Here is a 13,626-nt window from a genome sequence, read left to right on the forward strand (position 1 = left end):
AAAAAAGTCAAAAGAAATTTCAAAGGAATAATCAGCAAAGGCCACTTAGAAGCAAACTGAAAAGCATTGCTAAAGAAATAAAGTATCAGCTTCAAAGAACATAATTTTCCTTTTCAAATAAATATCAGGAAAAGATTACTAAAATATTTTATTAAAGATTACTAAAATATATTTATGTTCATTTTTCCAAATAAATTTGTTAACTTAATATCCGGTCTTATGAAATATATCCCATTAAAACTAACCTTCAAGTTCAGAATATGATCCATTAATATAAAACATCTTGGTTGCTTCAAAGTAAGATCAACAGGTCCCCCTCTCTGCTGTGGATCCCAATTCAACATCAACTGTAGCCAGTTTTCCATGGGCTCCACTATTAAACTAGAATGTACAAGACATGATAAATATCATTATTTTCCACTTTTCTTTTAGTATTACTAAAAAAGTAATTTTGTAGGTTGTCTATTTCCCTTCCCATCACTTATCTATATCATTCTATATCTTACTTTCAAACAACTCATGAAATGGCAGGGGATATACTTTCTTCCATAACAGTCCCCAAACCCACATATGTAAATTTGTTACTGGCAACCTCAACAAGTGACTCCGATTCCACTCTTCAGGGACCATTTACTTCTTAATCCCTAGAATCTTCTTAGTATTTAAGCCAATCAAGTTGAGTGGCAACAGTTCTCAATTCCACTAGACCTATGTTGTCCAATATGATAGCCACTAATCACAATGCTATTTACATTTACTAGAAAATTCTGTTCTTCAGTCACATTAGCCATCTTTCTTTTTTCTTTTTCTTCTTCTTTTTTTTTTGAGGGGAGGGGCGGTAGTGCTAGAAATCAAACCCAGAGCCTCATGCATGCTAGAAAAGTTCTCTAACACTAAGCTCTATCCCCAGCCCCTAGCCATCTTTCAAGTGCTCAAAAGCTCAATAAGCCGCATGTGGCCAACACTAATATAGAATATTTACCATCACAGAAAGTTTTAATGGATAACACTACTTGAAACAGACAACTACTCTGCTGTTCTTTTACAACTCTGGAGAAACTGAGGCAGACATCCTCAACTAAAATACACTTACCTACAAAGGCTATTTGGTTGAGGTAAATGGCTACTAAAGCGAACTTCTCCTGTCATCTCTTCACATGCAAATATACACTTTGAATCCTTCTTCTTAATCTTTTCATGCCTATAAAAACAAAAGATACTTCAGTTGACAACCTGATTCTCAAACTCTTAAGATTTCTTGCCACTTATTTTATTCAATTCTGCATTTAAAAAGCAATTATACCCTAAAGAAAGAAAGGGGAAAACAAAAGCAAACAACTAAAAAGTTTCCATTCCCACTAAGCATGCCAGAATTTTCATCCATGTCTTACCAGGTAAATGGCTGCAGATGATGCAAAAAAGGCCTATATCCAGCAATACATTCAAATACCATGGTCCCAAAGCTCCAATAATCAACAGTGGCTGTGTAAGGCTTATTTTCAAAGAGCTCTGGGGCCTTAAAAAGAGAAAATGCTTTAAATGACAAAACTGTAAGGAGATGGCTATTTTTGAACTACTACATTCATGATCTTCAGAAATAAGAATGAGAATCTTATATATTTAAATTCAAAGAAATAATACATGTCTCACCAGATACTGCAGTGTTCCCACAAAAGATGTACAGAGACTTCCTTGATCAACATCTTTGGCATATCCTAGATCAATTATTTTATGCATTATCTGCAAAATAAAATGGTTGAAATATTTCAAAGGGAAAGGCAACAGTATCCTTAGGCTGTAGGGATGGTGGTAGTAATAACCTTGGGCTCTGAAATAATACAAACATATTTTAAGTCTGAGCTCCACCGCTTAACTAGCCATGTGATTTGATCAAGTTATTTAACTTCTCAGTTTTCTATATAATTAGATTACTAACTGGCTCTACTTCACAGATTTATTAGAACTTAATAAAATAGTAATAATAAAGAAGTTAACACAATGCCGGAGACATAGTAAAAAATTAAACATAAACTGGCCAATAATTTTTATTTTGGCACGTTAAGAATATGATTTGTCCATTAAGAAAAAGTAAGGGTGATTTCCAAACTTGAAGAAGCATCATATGATCGTAGAGTACCTTAAATGTAATTCAACATCTACCTAAATTCAATAATGTCCCTAAGTCTTTAGCTACAACACACACACACACACACACACACACACACACACACACAACCCCATAGAAATAATTAAGCATACATGAAAAGTCCTATGAGAAGAGGCATAATCAAGGTTCCATCAACAGACTAATTGCAATTGCCATTCACTAACATAATCCAATCCAAGGTTCAGGTGAGATGAGGTGGTGCATGCCTGTAATCTCAGTGACTAGGGAGGCTGAGGCAGGAGGATTATAAGTTTGAGGCCAGTCTCAGCAATTTGGCAAGGCCCTAAGCAACTTAGCGAGAACCCGTCTCAAAGTAAAAAAAAAAAAAAAAGGGATGGGGACATGGCTCAGGGATTAAGCACCTATGAGTTCAATTCTGGGTACCAAAAGCAAACAAACAAAATAACCAATGCAAGGTTCAGATTCATGACTTTAAGTCTTTACTGGAATGCAATTTTGATGCTAGAAACAAGAAAATTGTTCAAATTATCCTGATGAAAATGAAACATATAAGGAGTCAATACACAATCTCTGGATCTTCTCAAAATGACTCATTTAAGAATATGAGAAACCAAGGTTTTACTTTTTTCTTTCTTTTTTTTTTAGCTTTAAATTTTAAATATAGAATTTAGAATCTGGGGAGATGAGTTTTTAAAAAAATGCATAATTTTTTCCTTAAAGTAAAGCAGTCTCGAATATATGTGTTTTGGATGTGCTTCTTAAGAATAAAATAGTAATATGGATTAACAAATTATATACTGTCTACCTACTATCTCTGCTGAGAAACAGACATGAACCAAACAGGTGCAGCTCCTTCTTTGGAGCCACTGTTTAACAGAAGATTAAAAAAAAAAATAACCACAAAACTACAGTTTAGTGTGGTAAGGACTAAATAAAAAAAGTATAGAGTACCATGGGTAAACAGCAAGGACACTAAAGTTCAAAGACTGACTACATAAAGAAGACTGTATGCAAGTCATGGAACATTTCTTCAGGTTTCACCTACCTTTCCACCAACATCCTGAAGAACTATATTTTCAGGTTTTAGATCTCGATGTATAATTTTGTTTTCATGCAAATATCGAATCCCAGACCCTAAATAAAGTTTAGAATGTATTTTGAAGTAAGAGAAAATACCGAGTTAAAAAAAATCTCACACAGCTCTGCTCTGATGTTCAAATTTATATGCACCATCATAGCTACATCAGAGTACTTCAGATTTTTTTCACAGAAAATAGACACATTAAACAAATAATAAAGAATTAGAGTATATGCTCATTAAACTTATTAGAATTAACATTTAAAAGAAATGGAATAATCAATGGAGAAAATCCCTACAACCTTCATGGCCCTTTCCTCCCATCTAAATCACCGTCTTCACCTAGACTTTGGTCTCCATGGCCTAGGAAAAGAAATATAACCAAAATATATAGAAAAATTAATCTTGGATTTTGCATTTCCTCCAAGGGCTTAGGTACTGTTAAAATTTAGAGATTTTTAGGAGTAATTCTGATTAAACAGAGAATTTGAACCTGAGAGTTGACTGACTTGAGGCAACAGTCCCCAAAGAGTTGCAATTCCATTGTGAACAAAATTACTATGTCAATTGGGAGTGGAGGCAATTAAATTGAATAACGTTATTTCACACAATATTTTGTCAGCAATTAGATACCTATTAACCAAGAAAAGATTTTTATCTAAAACAACAGTAAAACATCCTAGTTTTAATTTAGTAACAATAGTAATAGTTTTTTGAGAATTTCTTATAGACATTAAAAAGCTATATGCTTTGTATAGTGTATCAGCAATTCTCCTTAATTCCCAAGCAGCATACAGAATCTTTCATGGACCCAGAGGTATTAAATTACAATGATATTTTAATATTGATTACATACCTATATCACTCAGTAAAGAAAGTATTTGGCTTTCTTTAAGTCCGCAACAATTTTCTGGTTTGTTGAGCAGCTTAAAAAAAAAAACAACAACAAAAAACGTCTAAACTTGTGTACTGCAAATTGCTGGGCAGCAACAGTAGCATATTAATCACCATACTCTGAAGAGACTATTCAAATGAGAAAATAAGACATGATAAAGCAAGTAAAAGAAGGGAAAAAAATCATCAAACATAGTAAGGTTATGTTTCATTTATGTGAACAAGGAAAAGGACAAGACTCATTAAAGATAAAGGACCAAAAGTACGTGAAATTGAAAAAAGGTTGATCAATGTCACAGATATCACACCCATGTGGGTATATATGTGTTTATACATATATGTATATATATAAGGACATATTTAAAATGAGATGAGAAATAAAGATTGCAGTAGAAAAAACAACTTTTTAATAAGCATCTTAAACATGATATTTTAACAATATCAACATAGTCTCATTTTGCAGACAACAACAAAAATCCATGTTCTATAGAAGTTCATTGGACTAGACAAAGGGGAATGAAAGGAAAGGAAAGGAGAGCAGCATAGCAAAGAGAGTAGAATGAATCAAACATAACTTTCCTAAGTGCATATATGAATATACAACCAGTTAACTCCATATCATGTTCAACCATAAGAATGGGATCCTAATTAGAATAAGTTATACTCCATTTATGTAAAATATGTCAAAATACATTCTACTGTCATGTATATATATCTAAAAGGAACAATAACAACAACAAATAAAAATTCCATGTTCTAAATCCAGCGTGAGGAAATATTTTTTTTAAAGGGCCAGATAGTAAACACTTTAGCCTTGGCAAGCCATATGATCTCTGTGACAACTACTTAATTCTGCAGCTGCAAGAAAGAAGCCATAGACATGAGCATGGTTCCAATAAACTTTATTTACAAAATAGGTAACAGGCATAGTTTTCTGGTCCTTATTCTAGATTACCATATTGGTTATGATTCAATGCTCAAGTTTGTGGTTTACTATCTCATCATCTCAAAACATCCATACTACCTTCCGAAGATCTCCTCCAGAACAGTATTCCATTGCTAGAAGAGGCACATCATTTATTAAAAAATTCAATTCCTCAGGAACGTCACAGGCCTTTACAACATTGGCATGATTCAACCTAAAAGAAAGGAAAAACAATGAAAAGGGACTATATTTGAAATAGTAATTAGGGATGGGGGTGAGATAAATAAGGAAGACTGGCATTGTTCATAAAATTCTAATTTATGATTTGTATAATTAAAAGTTAGTAATCTGTAGAAGGAAAATATACATGAAGATACTATCAGTGTTACTATTAGATTTATATATGTCAAGCAGTAAGCATCTTACATATTATTAACTCATTTGCTTGTCATGATAATCCTAATAATAGATGTATTAAAATACATCTATATTAGATGTATTAAAAGTTTTAACATACAAAAGAAAATTGAACCACAAATTGGTTAAATAACATAAGGTTACACAGCAAGGGGCTGGGGGAGATAGCTCAGTCGGTAGAGTGCTTGCCTTGTAAGCACAAGGCCCTGGGTTCGATCCCCAGCACCCAAAAAAAAAAAAAGAATGTGCCAAGGTTACACAGCAAGTCCTTAACAAGGATTCAAATGTGGCAGTTCAGGCTCCAAAACCTATTTCATACCACCTATTCATACAGTAATCACTTATAATGTCACCCCAAAACAAATACTAATAAAATTTGGGCATATCTCCTTACATTTCTAAATCTATACACAAACAGGTTTTCAAAAAATTCAGAATCACACTATACATCAACTTTTGTCTTCCATCAACTTTTTAAACACTTAATCTATCATTCCTATCATCATCATCATCATCATCATCATCATCAACATGCAAAGGACTCTAAAACTGGTATGGATTCCTGTCCTAGGACCTAAAGAAACAAAATATCCATATGTAGGCTTGAGAATATATAGTATTAAGCTTGCCTGGTGATTTTGACACATAGCCAAGTTTGAAAACCATAAAAATGAATTAAGCACAACACTAAAGTCAGAAAGTACTTGTTTCAAATTCAGACTCTATGTGTGACTATGTGGAATTCAACTTCCTCATCTACAGAATATGGATAATACCTAAATTCAGGGTTATAGTGACAACTAGAGGAATGCTCTAAAGCACACAACCTGTGGAAGTTTAAAATATGTCCACTTCTTCCTTTAAGAGCTTACTTCTCTCCTTGAGTATATGCTATACTTAGTGACTCATTTCTAACAAACAATGCGGTGGAAAGAATGAAGTGTGACTTCCAAGGAGAATTCATAAAAGATATGTCAACTTTCATCTTGTCTCTCACACAGATTACTTGCTCCGGAGAAGTTAGCTGTCATGTTAGGAAAACATTAATGCTTCCCCATGAAGAGGACTACATGATAAGGAATTGATACCTCTGGCCAACAGCCAGATAAGTGAGCTTGGCAGCAATTACATCAGCCTTAGTCAAGGCTCTAGGATGATTACAGCTCCAGTCAGCACTTTGAGATATCTCAGGACAGATCCTAAGCTAGAACCACACAGCTAAGCCACAAAAACTGAAGATATTAAATGTTTATAGTTCTAAGTCACTACATTTGGAGGTAATTTTTTTACAAAGCAATACATACACTATTTAACAAAAGTAGGTACAAAGAAATGAGGACAGTGAAAGTATACTATATGAGCATTGCCCAAGATCCACAAGAAAAAAATTCTACTTCAGAGGGCTAAATCTGATACCTCCCTGACTTTTTAAACTTGAACTTTCTTAATCATAACATGATATTATTGTCTGAAATAGAATACATGTATTTACTGACACAAAGAAAAATGTGTTCCCAAAAAGATCCTGAGAAGAGTGGATCCTTGGCCTTTTTCCTTATGATAACAACTGACTGGGCTGCAGAAAAGAAGAACTAGAAGTCACTAAGTACACTTACTTCTTCATGATCTGGATTTCATGGCACCACCGTTCTCTGTTTTTGGTACTTAGCTCGAGGCGACAAGATTTAATTGCTATTTTGAGATCAAGTTCCTAGAAAATAGAAAATCAACAGAAAAATAAATTAGGTTTTTGCGAAGATTTGTTTATATCAAAAAAATGTCAACCCAGGGAAACAACACTAAAAAAACTTTACTAATTAAACGTATTACAGTCACAGTTCTCTTGAGCCAACACTTTAGATAAACCATGAAATTACTAAATCAAGGCTTTCTGACCCTCAAATACATCACAGCACATAAGCAAAACCTGAGACTGATCCTATGATAGGTCTCTTCAGAATATAGTCTCATATATACTGCTAGAAAAATACAAAGATACTGTCTCTCCAACAAACCCTTTTTCTGACCTCAGTCAAGACAACTGTGGGATAAACAGGATAATTCAGGGCTCCCTGGTCTCAAAATTTTAAAAAAATTTAAAAAAGTTTTAATATGACCAGGCCTAAAGCACAAAAACTCCAAAATTAGATCCTAATCTTTGCATTTCAAATAGCACGGAAAAATACCCTAATAACGATTAAACTTCTGTTTCTATACCTATAAAATGAACTGAACATCTCTCACCTATAAACAACAACTTAGCCAATTCTGACCAAAATTAAACCCACTGTACTGTACATTAAAGGAAATAGTCTGACCTCATCATACTGTGGTAATGCTAATAATACACCACACGATCTGCAGTCAGGGCCAAACAAGTCACACTATGTTTCAGATACTGGGAGAAGAGTTCAAAAGAACTTCCAAAATGTGTAATCTCTGACACAAACCAGAGTTGTGGTATAAGCTATGCATGAATAGACAGAGAAGTCCCAGGGACTAGGAAGGGAGAAAAAAATTAAAAGCAGGGAAGCAAGACATCGTTTGGATTGGATAGTCTGAATTGGGGGCTTGGTAGGAGAAAAAGGCTAACGACAAGATAGCTGATAACGTGCAGAGAAAGAAGAAAAGAAATAGGACGCATTACAAGTCAGCCAAACCACAATATTCATTCCCTTCAGCCTTTCATTATGAGCAGGAACCTAGTGGTAAAGTTTTACCATTATGAAGACTATCTGGCACAGCCATGAACAACATTAAGCCTTGAATTGTCTTATGAGTAAGGCAGAAAGTTAAAAAAAGATCCCACCACATAGAATTCTTCAGCTCCTCCGTTTGTAGTTCACCTACTCAGTGGAATTCTACCTTTTCATGAAGAATGTTCTCTGGGAAGTTTACAGATGCTGAGCCAAAAGAAAAAACAATTCTGTGTTTAAAAAACTGGAATAGCTGGGTGTGGTGGCACACGTTTATAATCTAAGTGACTTGGAAGGCTGAGGCAGGAGGATCACAAGTTCAAGGCCAGCCTCAGCAACTTAGTGAGGTCTTAAGCAGCTTAGCGAGAGACCCTGTCTCAAAATTAAAAGAAATAAAAAGAACTGTGGATGTGTCTCAGTGGTTAAGTGCCCCTGGGTTCAATTCCTGGTATCCAAAAAAAATGAACAAACAAAAAACACCCAAAACAACAACAACAACTGGAATAAGTGAGCATGGTGGTGTGTACCTCTAGTCCCAGCTACTTGGGAGTCTGAGGCAAGAAGATCATGGGTTTAAGACCAGTTAGTGCAGTACAGGACAGAAGCTGTCTTTATTTTAAAAAAGAAAAAAAAAGTTGGAATAAAGGATAACAGTGATGGTTGTACAATGTAAATGTATTTAATAGAACTGTATTCTTAAAAATGGATAAGATAAATTTTGCACTATATACATATTCATTTTACAATTAAAAAAATAGAAAATACTAAGTCAAATTTGTTTCTTTAATATTTGGAGCTTTTAGTATGCTAATTTGGATTATGAATCTCAAAGGAATATTACATTTACCCATGTATTTGAACAAAACAAAGTCATCCCTGGTGTGTGGAAGATTGGTTCCAGGGACTCCAAAGGATACCAAAATCTGTAGTTGAGCAAGTGTATTATATAAAATAACACAGTATTTATATATAACCTATGTGCATCCTCCTGTATACTTTAAATCATCTCTAGATTACTAATAATACCTAATACGATATAAATCCTATGTAGCTGCTATATTGTATTATTTAGGTAACAACAAGAAAAATGTCCATATGTGTTCAGTGTGGATGCATTGTTTTTCCCAAATATTTTCAATCTGTGGATGGTTGAATGCAGAATTCATGGAAGGTCAACAACTGTTCCTTTCTTTTCTTCCTTTCATTTTTCTCCCTGCCTTCCTGGGCATCAAATCCCAGGCCTTGCACGTACCGCACAAGTGCTCTACCACTGAGTTGTATCCCAGTCGCTGTATCCTTATTTTTTTCTGTATCCTTTCATCGAGGTATTAGATTTTCCAAGCACACTTTGAGAAATGCTATCCTATTCCCTAGGAAGAGTTCTTTGGTTTCTCTGCCGTGCTTCCATATTCATTTGTAAATATTTTCATTAAATAAGGTACCACATTGTACTTTGTTTCTATGTCCATCTCTCTCACTAGACTTGAAATCTACTTGTTGATCTTGGCACTATCAGTTCCCAGTACAGTAATCAACTAAATAAACCATCTCCTATCCTTTCTTATTTCTCATGGAGCTTGAGAGGTACAGATGAAATCTGGGACATAGCTTTCACTAAAAGATGCACATATTGAAAATTGTAAATGCAAACCCTAAGTCAAGCTTAGGAAAGGAACGATCCTGTTTTCAAGTCTTATTATAGATTACTCCTTTTCTCCTTACTACAGGTCTGTTGTCAAATGACCTCGTTTGAGGGAAGCGCACTGTAATCAACCAGAAAGTCCCTCAGAGATTTCTAAGAGTTTAGGGAGCCCAAATCTCTTCCATTTAAAAAGTTATAAATTCCATAGAGATGAAAATAGAATGGCATTGCCAGGGGCTGGGAAAGAGAAAAATGGGGAGTTACTGTTTAATGGGTATGGAATTTCACCCTGGGAAGGTGAAAAGGTCCTGGAGATGGATGTTGACAGGATGCACATCCATGTGCTGCTGAACTATAAGCTTAAGATGGTTAAAATGTAAATTTTATGTTATGTACTCTTTACCATAATAATTTTTAAAAAGTGATGAATTCATCCATCCATTCTCAGCCAAGGACGAGGAGAAGCAGTCACAAAAGCATGTCAACAAGCATACATTTTTCCTTTATGACCAGGCTGATGAGCATACTTAGACAAACACATGTAACATTCTACTGGAAGTACCTGGCCCTCTCTTTTTTATTAATTTTCCTTTGAGTGCACTATATTCCTTCTGATGTGAGAACTATTAAATTTACTACTTTACTGAAACAGTACTTAATGCCTTAGTTCTTCACCTTTCAGCCTCTCTCTCTCTCCAGGATTCCCTCCTATACTCTGTCTATAAACCTGCTTCATAAAGTTTCCTCAGTTCTCAGTGATATTTGTCATTCTAATTGCCTCAGAAATCTGCCTATTCTCCCAGTGTGGACTTCTATCTCCTCTCCCTCCTACCCCAAATTGGGGTCTCTACCCATACCCATGTTCCTTAAAAAAAAAGTTATGATTTCTCCTCTTGGATTCACTTCTCTATTTGTAAGCCAAATGCAAGCATTTTAGTAATACCTTAACTTCTAACCTTATTCCATGTTTTTCCATTCAAATGTATCCTTTATGAAGTGATTTTCCTAGAACACAATTTTATCTTGACATTTCCTTTTAAAAGTCAATTAATGATTATAAAGAGTATTAAATTGACAACAAAGCAGCAGCAGGAACCAACAGTTGAGTGTCTTCATGGGTCAAGTACTTAGCTTTACATATATTACTATCTTATTTAACTTTAAAACGGACCTAGGATGTATAGATATCATTATACCTATTTTACAAATAAAACAAAGCCTATACTGCAGGCATTGTTAGTTCAAGGTCTATTAACCTAAACGTCCTCCAGGAAAGCATGAACCCCTCGAATAGTCATGCATCAGATTGTGTAGATGTGCATCTTTGCCTTTTTTTCTGAGGAACGTGTTCATAGCTTTGATTGGTACATCAATCATGACTTAAACATGATTACCGGTTACAATGGTTAAACATTTTCATTTAAGTCAAAGTAAATTTCCGAAGTCTGATGTTAGCTGTCTCCCACAGAATAGCGTCCCCCTCCTCCCCACTTTCAATCTATCTTCTCTTCAAGGCCCTATCATTTTCCCCAGCTTACCCTCACACCGTTCCCTACCTGGAAGGCACTCCCAATTCCAAAGTCTACCAATGGCTTCCAAAGGTTTAACTCTCGGCTCACCAGGGGGCCTGGCGTGTCTACTCGGATCTCCACGGATGGCACAGCTTTCAAGCCCTGGCGCGCACAGGCACACACGCGCGCACACACCGCAGCTGCCCCCCTCTTCAGTCCCACTTTTTCACCTGCTCACACACACACGCTCTGACGTTCAGCTGCCTCACACGCCCTGAGACTCTACATCCACAGAGACACATAAGCATTTGTCACACTCACGAAACAGCCGGTCACATCTTGATACTCATACCAAAGTTCTTCCTAATGGCTCGAGCTCGCCACACTGCCCCAGCACCTCAGATACCTCGGACTCGCGTTACCAGACTCAAAAGCACAGTATCTCACACTCGCTCACTGGCTCACGAACACTGGCCAAGGTCTCCCCCACAATCTCACACACTGACAGCCCTGAGCTCCGCAGACGCTCTGACAAAACCACCGCCACTCCCTCTCGCGCCCCGCCTTACCCGATGCTGGTACAGACAAACATTTCCGAAGCCGCCGGTGCCAAGCCGCTCCCGCATCTCCCAGGGCCCGCCCGCGCCCGGCCGCAGCCCCGGGGGCCGCTCCATGGGGCGGGAGGGCAAGCGGCCTCAGGCTCCGCCACCGATCCAAGGCCGGTTCCGGGCCGCCGAGGCTCGCGCGTCTTTCTCCTCGCGAGACGTAAGCATCACTTCCGGTAACTGCCGCAGAAAAAGCCCCGCCCCAGCTGTCCCCCGACTACTAGGGAACCTTGCTGGCTGAAGTGTGCGGAGATCGGAAATCGGCAGGGCTCTCTTTAGCGTCCTGGGCTTTTTTCCTAGTTGAGAGGACCCATTTGTGTTCTTCTAGACTCAAAAGTATAAGATCTCTCCAGACCCTACATTTCCTTCAAGTCACATTCCAAACCAGTCCCTAAGGTGTTCTTTTCTAAACTTCACATTGTCTCCACCCCTTATCTACATTTCTCCTTTATTTATATACTTGCCATCTGTTCTCCAACCCCACCACCCGCTGAGCCGGCACTGGCAAAAGCTACCAATGACTGAATAGTGCGGAATCCAAAGAATTTGAAAGAATACTGTGCAAAAAGGTTCATTAATGCATTAGCCTTCAAAGTTCACTATGACTTCCTATACGCCTGTTGCAGAGCTCTCCTACAATCCCAAACAACTCAAGTGTGTGACGTTATTCCAGAGAAAAGATTGTTCTTCCGGACTTTGGGAGCTTCCTTAAATGTCTCAGGGAGCTTGCTGTCAAGCAGTTCTCCCATTATGGGTTTGCCAGAGTGGTTCTCTGTGGGAATTGTTTCTGAAGCGTACTGCAAGGCTGCAAAGGCAAGCTTTAGGAATACCCTTGGTACCAGGGCAAGTACTAACCCTAACGCTAAGTGGCAGATTGCATAGGGGCGCCAGCTCTGTTCTTCATTTGAGTCAGTCATCTGCTTCAGGGAACCTAGGGATCTAGATAATTCACCATAAAAGCATTAGGAAATCAAATCTGAAAGAAATGTCAGTGCAACCAGAATGTTGAGCACCGCACGATACATAGCAAGTTAATGTGGAACATCCATCACAGTTCGTATGGGAGATGCTGGTTTCCATAACTGAGCGTTTACATGGAACTGGAGTATTAGACTTGGAGCTAATGACAAGTAGAATCTCTCAGAACACATCCCTTAAAGTTGGGCAGAGCAAAGAGGATTGTGGCTCAGATTGTCATGACACTATGAAGATCTATCCTTTGTGTGTACAGCCTAGATGGTGCTAGAGTGTGTCCAGTCTTCACAGGTGGAGCTGCAATCTCATAATTTTTATTCAGAATTGCTGGGAACTCAGTCAGAGTAATGGTGATCACTGATCCCAAAGTGTCCATCTTTGCAGAAATCAGATTGGTTCTTATAGTTCACTTTTAAAAATATTCCCATTCTCAGAACATGTAACAGTTCAAGTTTTTTTTAGAAGTCTTAAGCTGAGTGACCCCTAGGCTCAATGATCTTCAGATTTGCAAGCTTCAAGTTTTTTCATGTGTAAATACAGGTAATTAATATTTCATAGAGATTTTGTGAGGATTAAGTAAAACTTTCTAGGTAATAAATGTCCAAAATGTAGGAATGACTATTTTTCTTTTGGCTTCCCCATGTACTGTTGGATCACTGTATCCAAGCACTTCTTAAATAGTGGTCATCTTTAGTTAAGGACTGTATTCATCTTATTTTCATTCATACTCATGATTTCAGTATGGCCTATATCTT

At 37.0% G+C, this 13,626-nt stretch overlaps 1 protein-coding gene across 2 annotated transcripts in view; it reads right to left on the reverse strand.

Annotated features, from left to right (window-relative positions):
* The window catches only part of Chuk (component of inhibitor of nuclear factor kappa B kinase complex), a 37,249-nt gene extending 25,226 nt beyond the window's left edge, over positions 1 to 12,023 (reverse strand). For both annotated transcript variants that reach the window (XM_047553843.1, XM_047553842.1), the window contains exons 1-9: positions 11,861 to 12,023; positions 7,059 to 7,153; positions 5,125 to 5,239; positions 4,063 to 4,132; positions 3,174 to 3,262; positions 1,651 to 1,740; positions 1,392 to 1,516; positions 1,094 to 1,201; positions 246 to 381 (exon numbers count right to left, since the gene is read on the reverse strand). In XM_047553843.1, the coding sequence (XP_047409799.1) occupies positions 246 to 381; positions 1,094 to 1,201; positions 1,392 to 1,516; positions 1,651 to 1,740; positions 3,174 to 3,262; positions 4,063 to 4,132; positions 5,125 to 5,239; positions 7,059 to 7,153; positions 11,861 to 11,965 (933 nt within the window). In that variant the 5' untranslated portion in view covers positions 11,966 to 12,023. The remainder of the gene's footprint in view (positions 1 to 245; positions 382 to 1,093; positions 1,202 to 1,391; positions 1,517 to 1,650; positions 1,741 to 3,173; positions 3,263 to 4,062; positions 4,133 to 5,124; positions 5,240 to 7,058; positions 7,154 to 11,860) is intronic.
* Positions 12,024 to 13,626: the final 1,603 nt, after the last annotated feature.

This window comes from Sciurus carolinensis, chromosome 5, assembly GCF_902686445.1.
Source record: "Sciurus carolinensis chromosome 5, mSciCar1.2, whole genome shotgun sequence".
NCBI classification, from domain to species: Eukaryota; Metazoa; Chordata; class Mammalia; order Rodentia; family Sciuridae; genus Sciurus; species Sciurus carolinensis.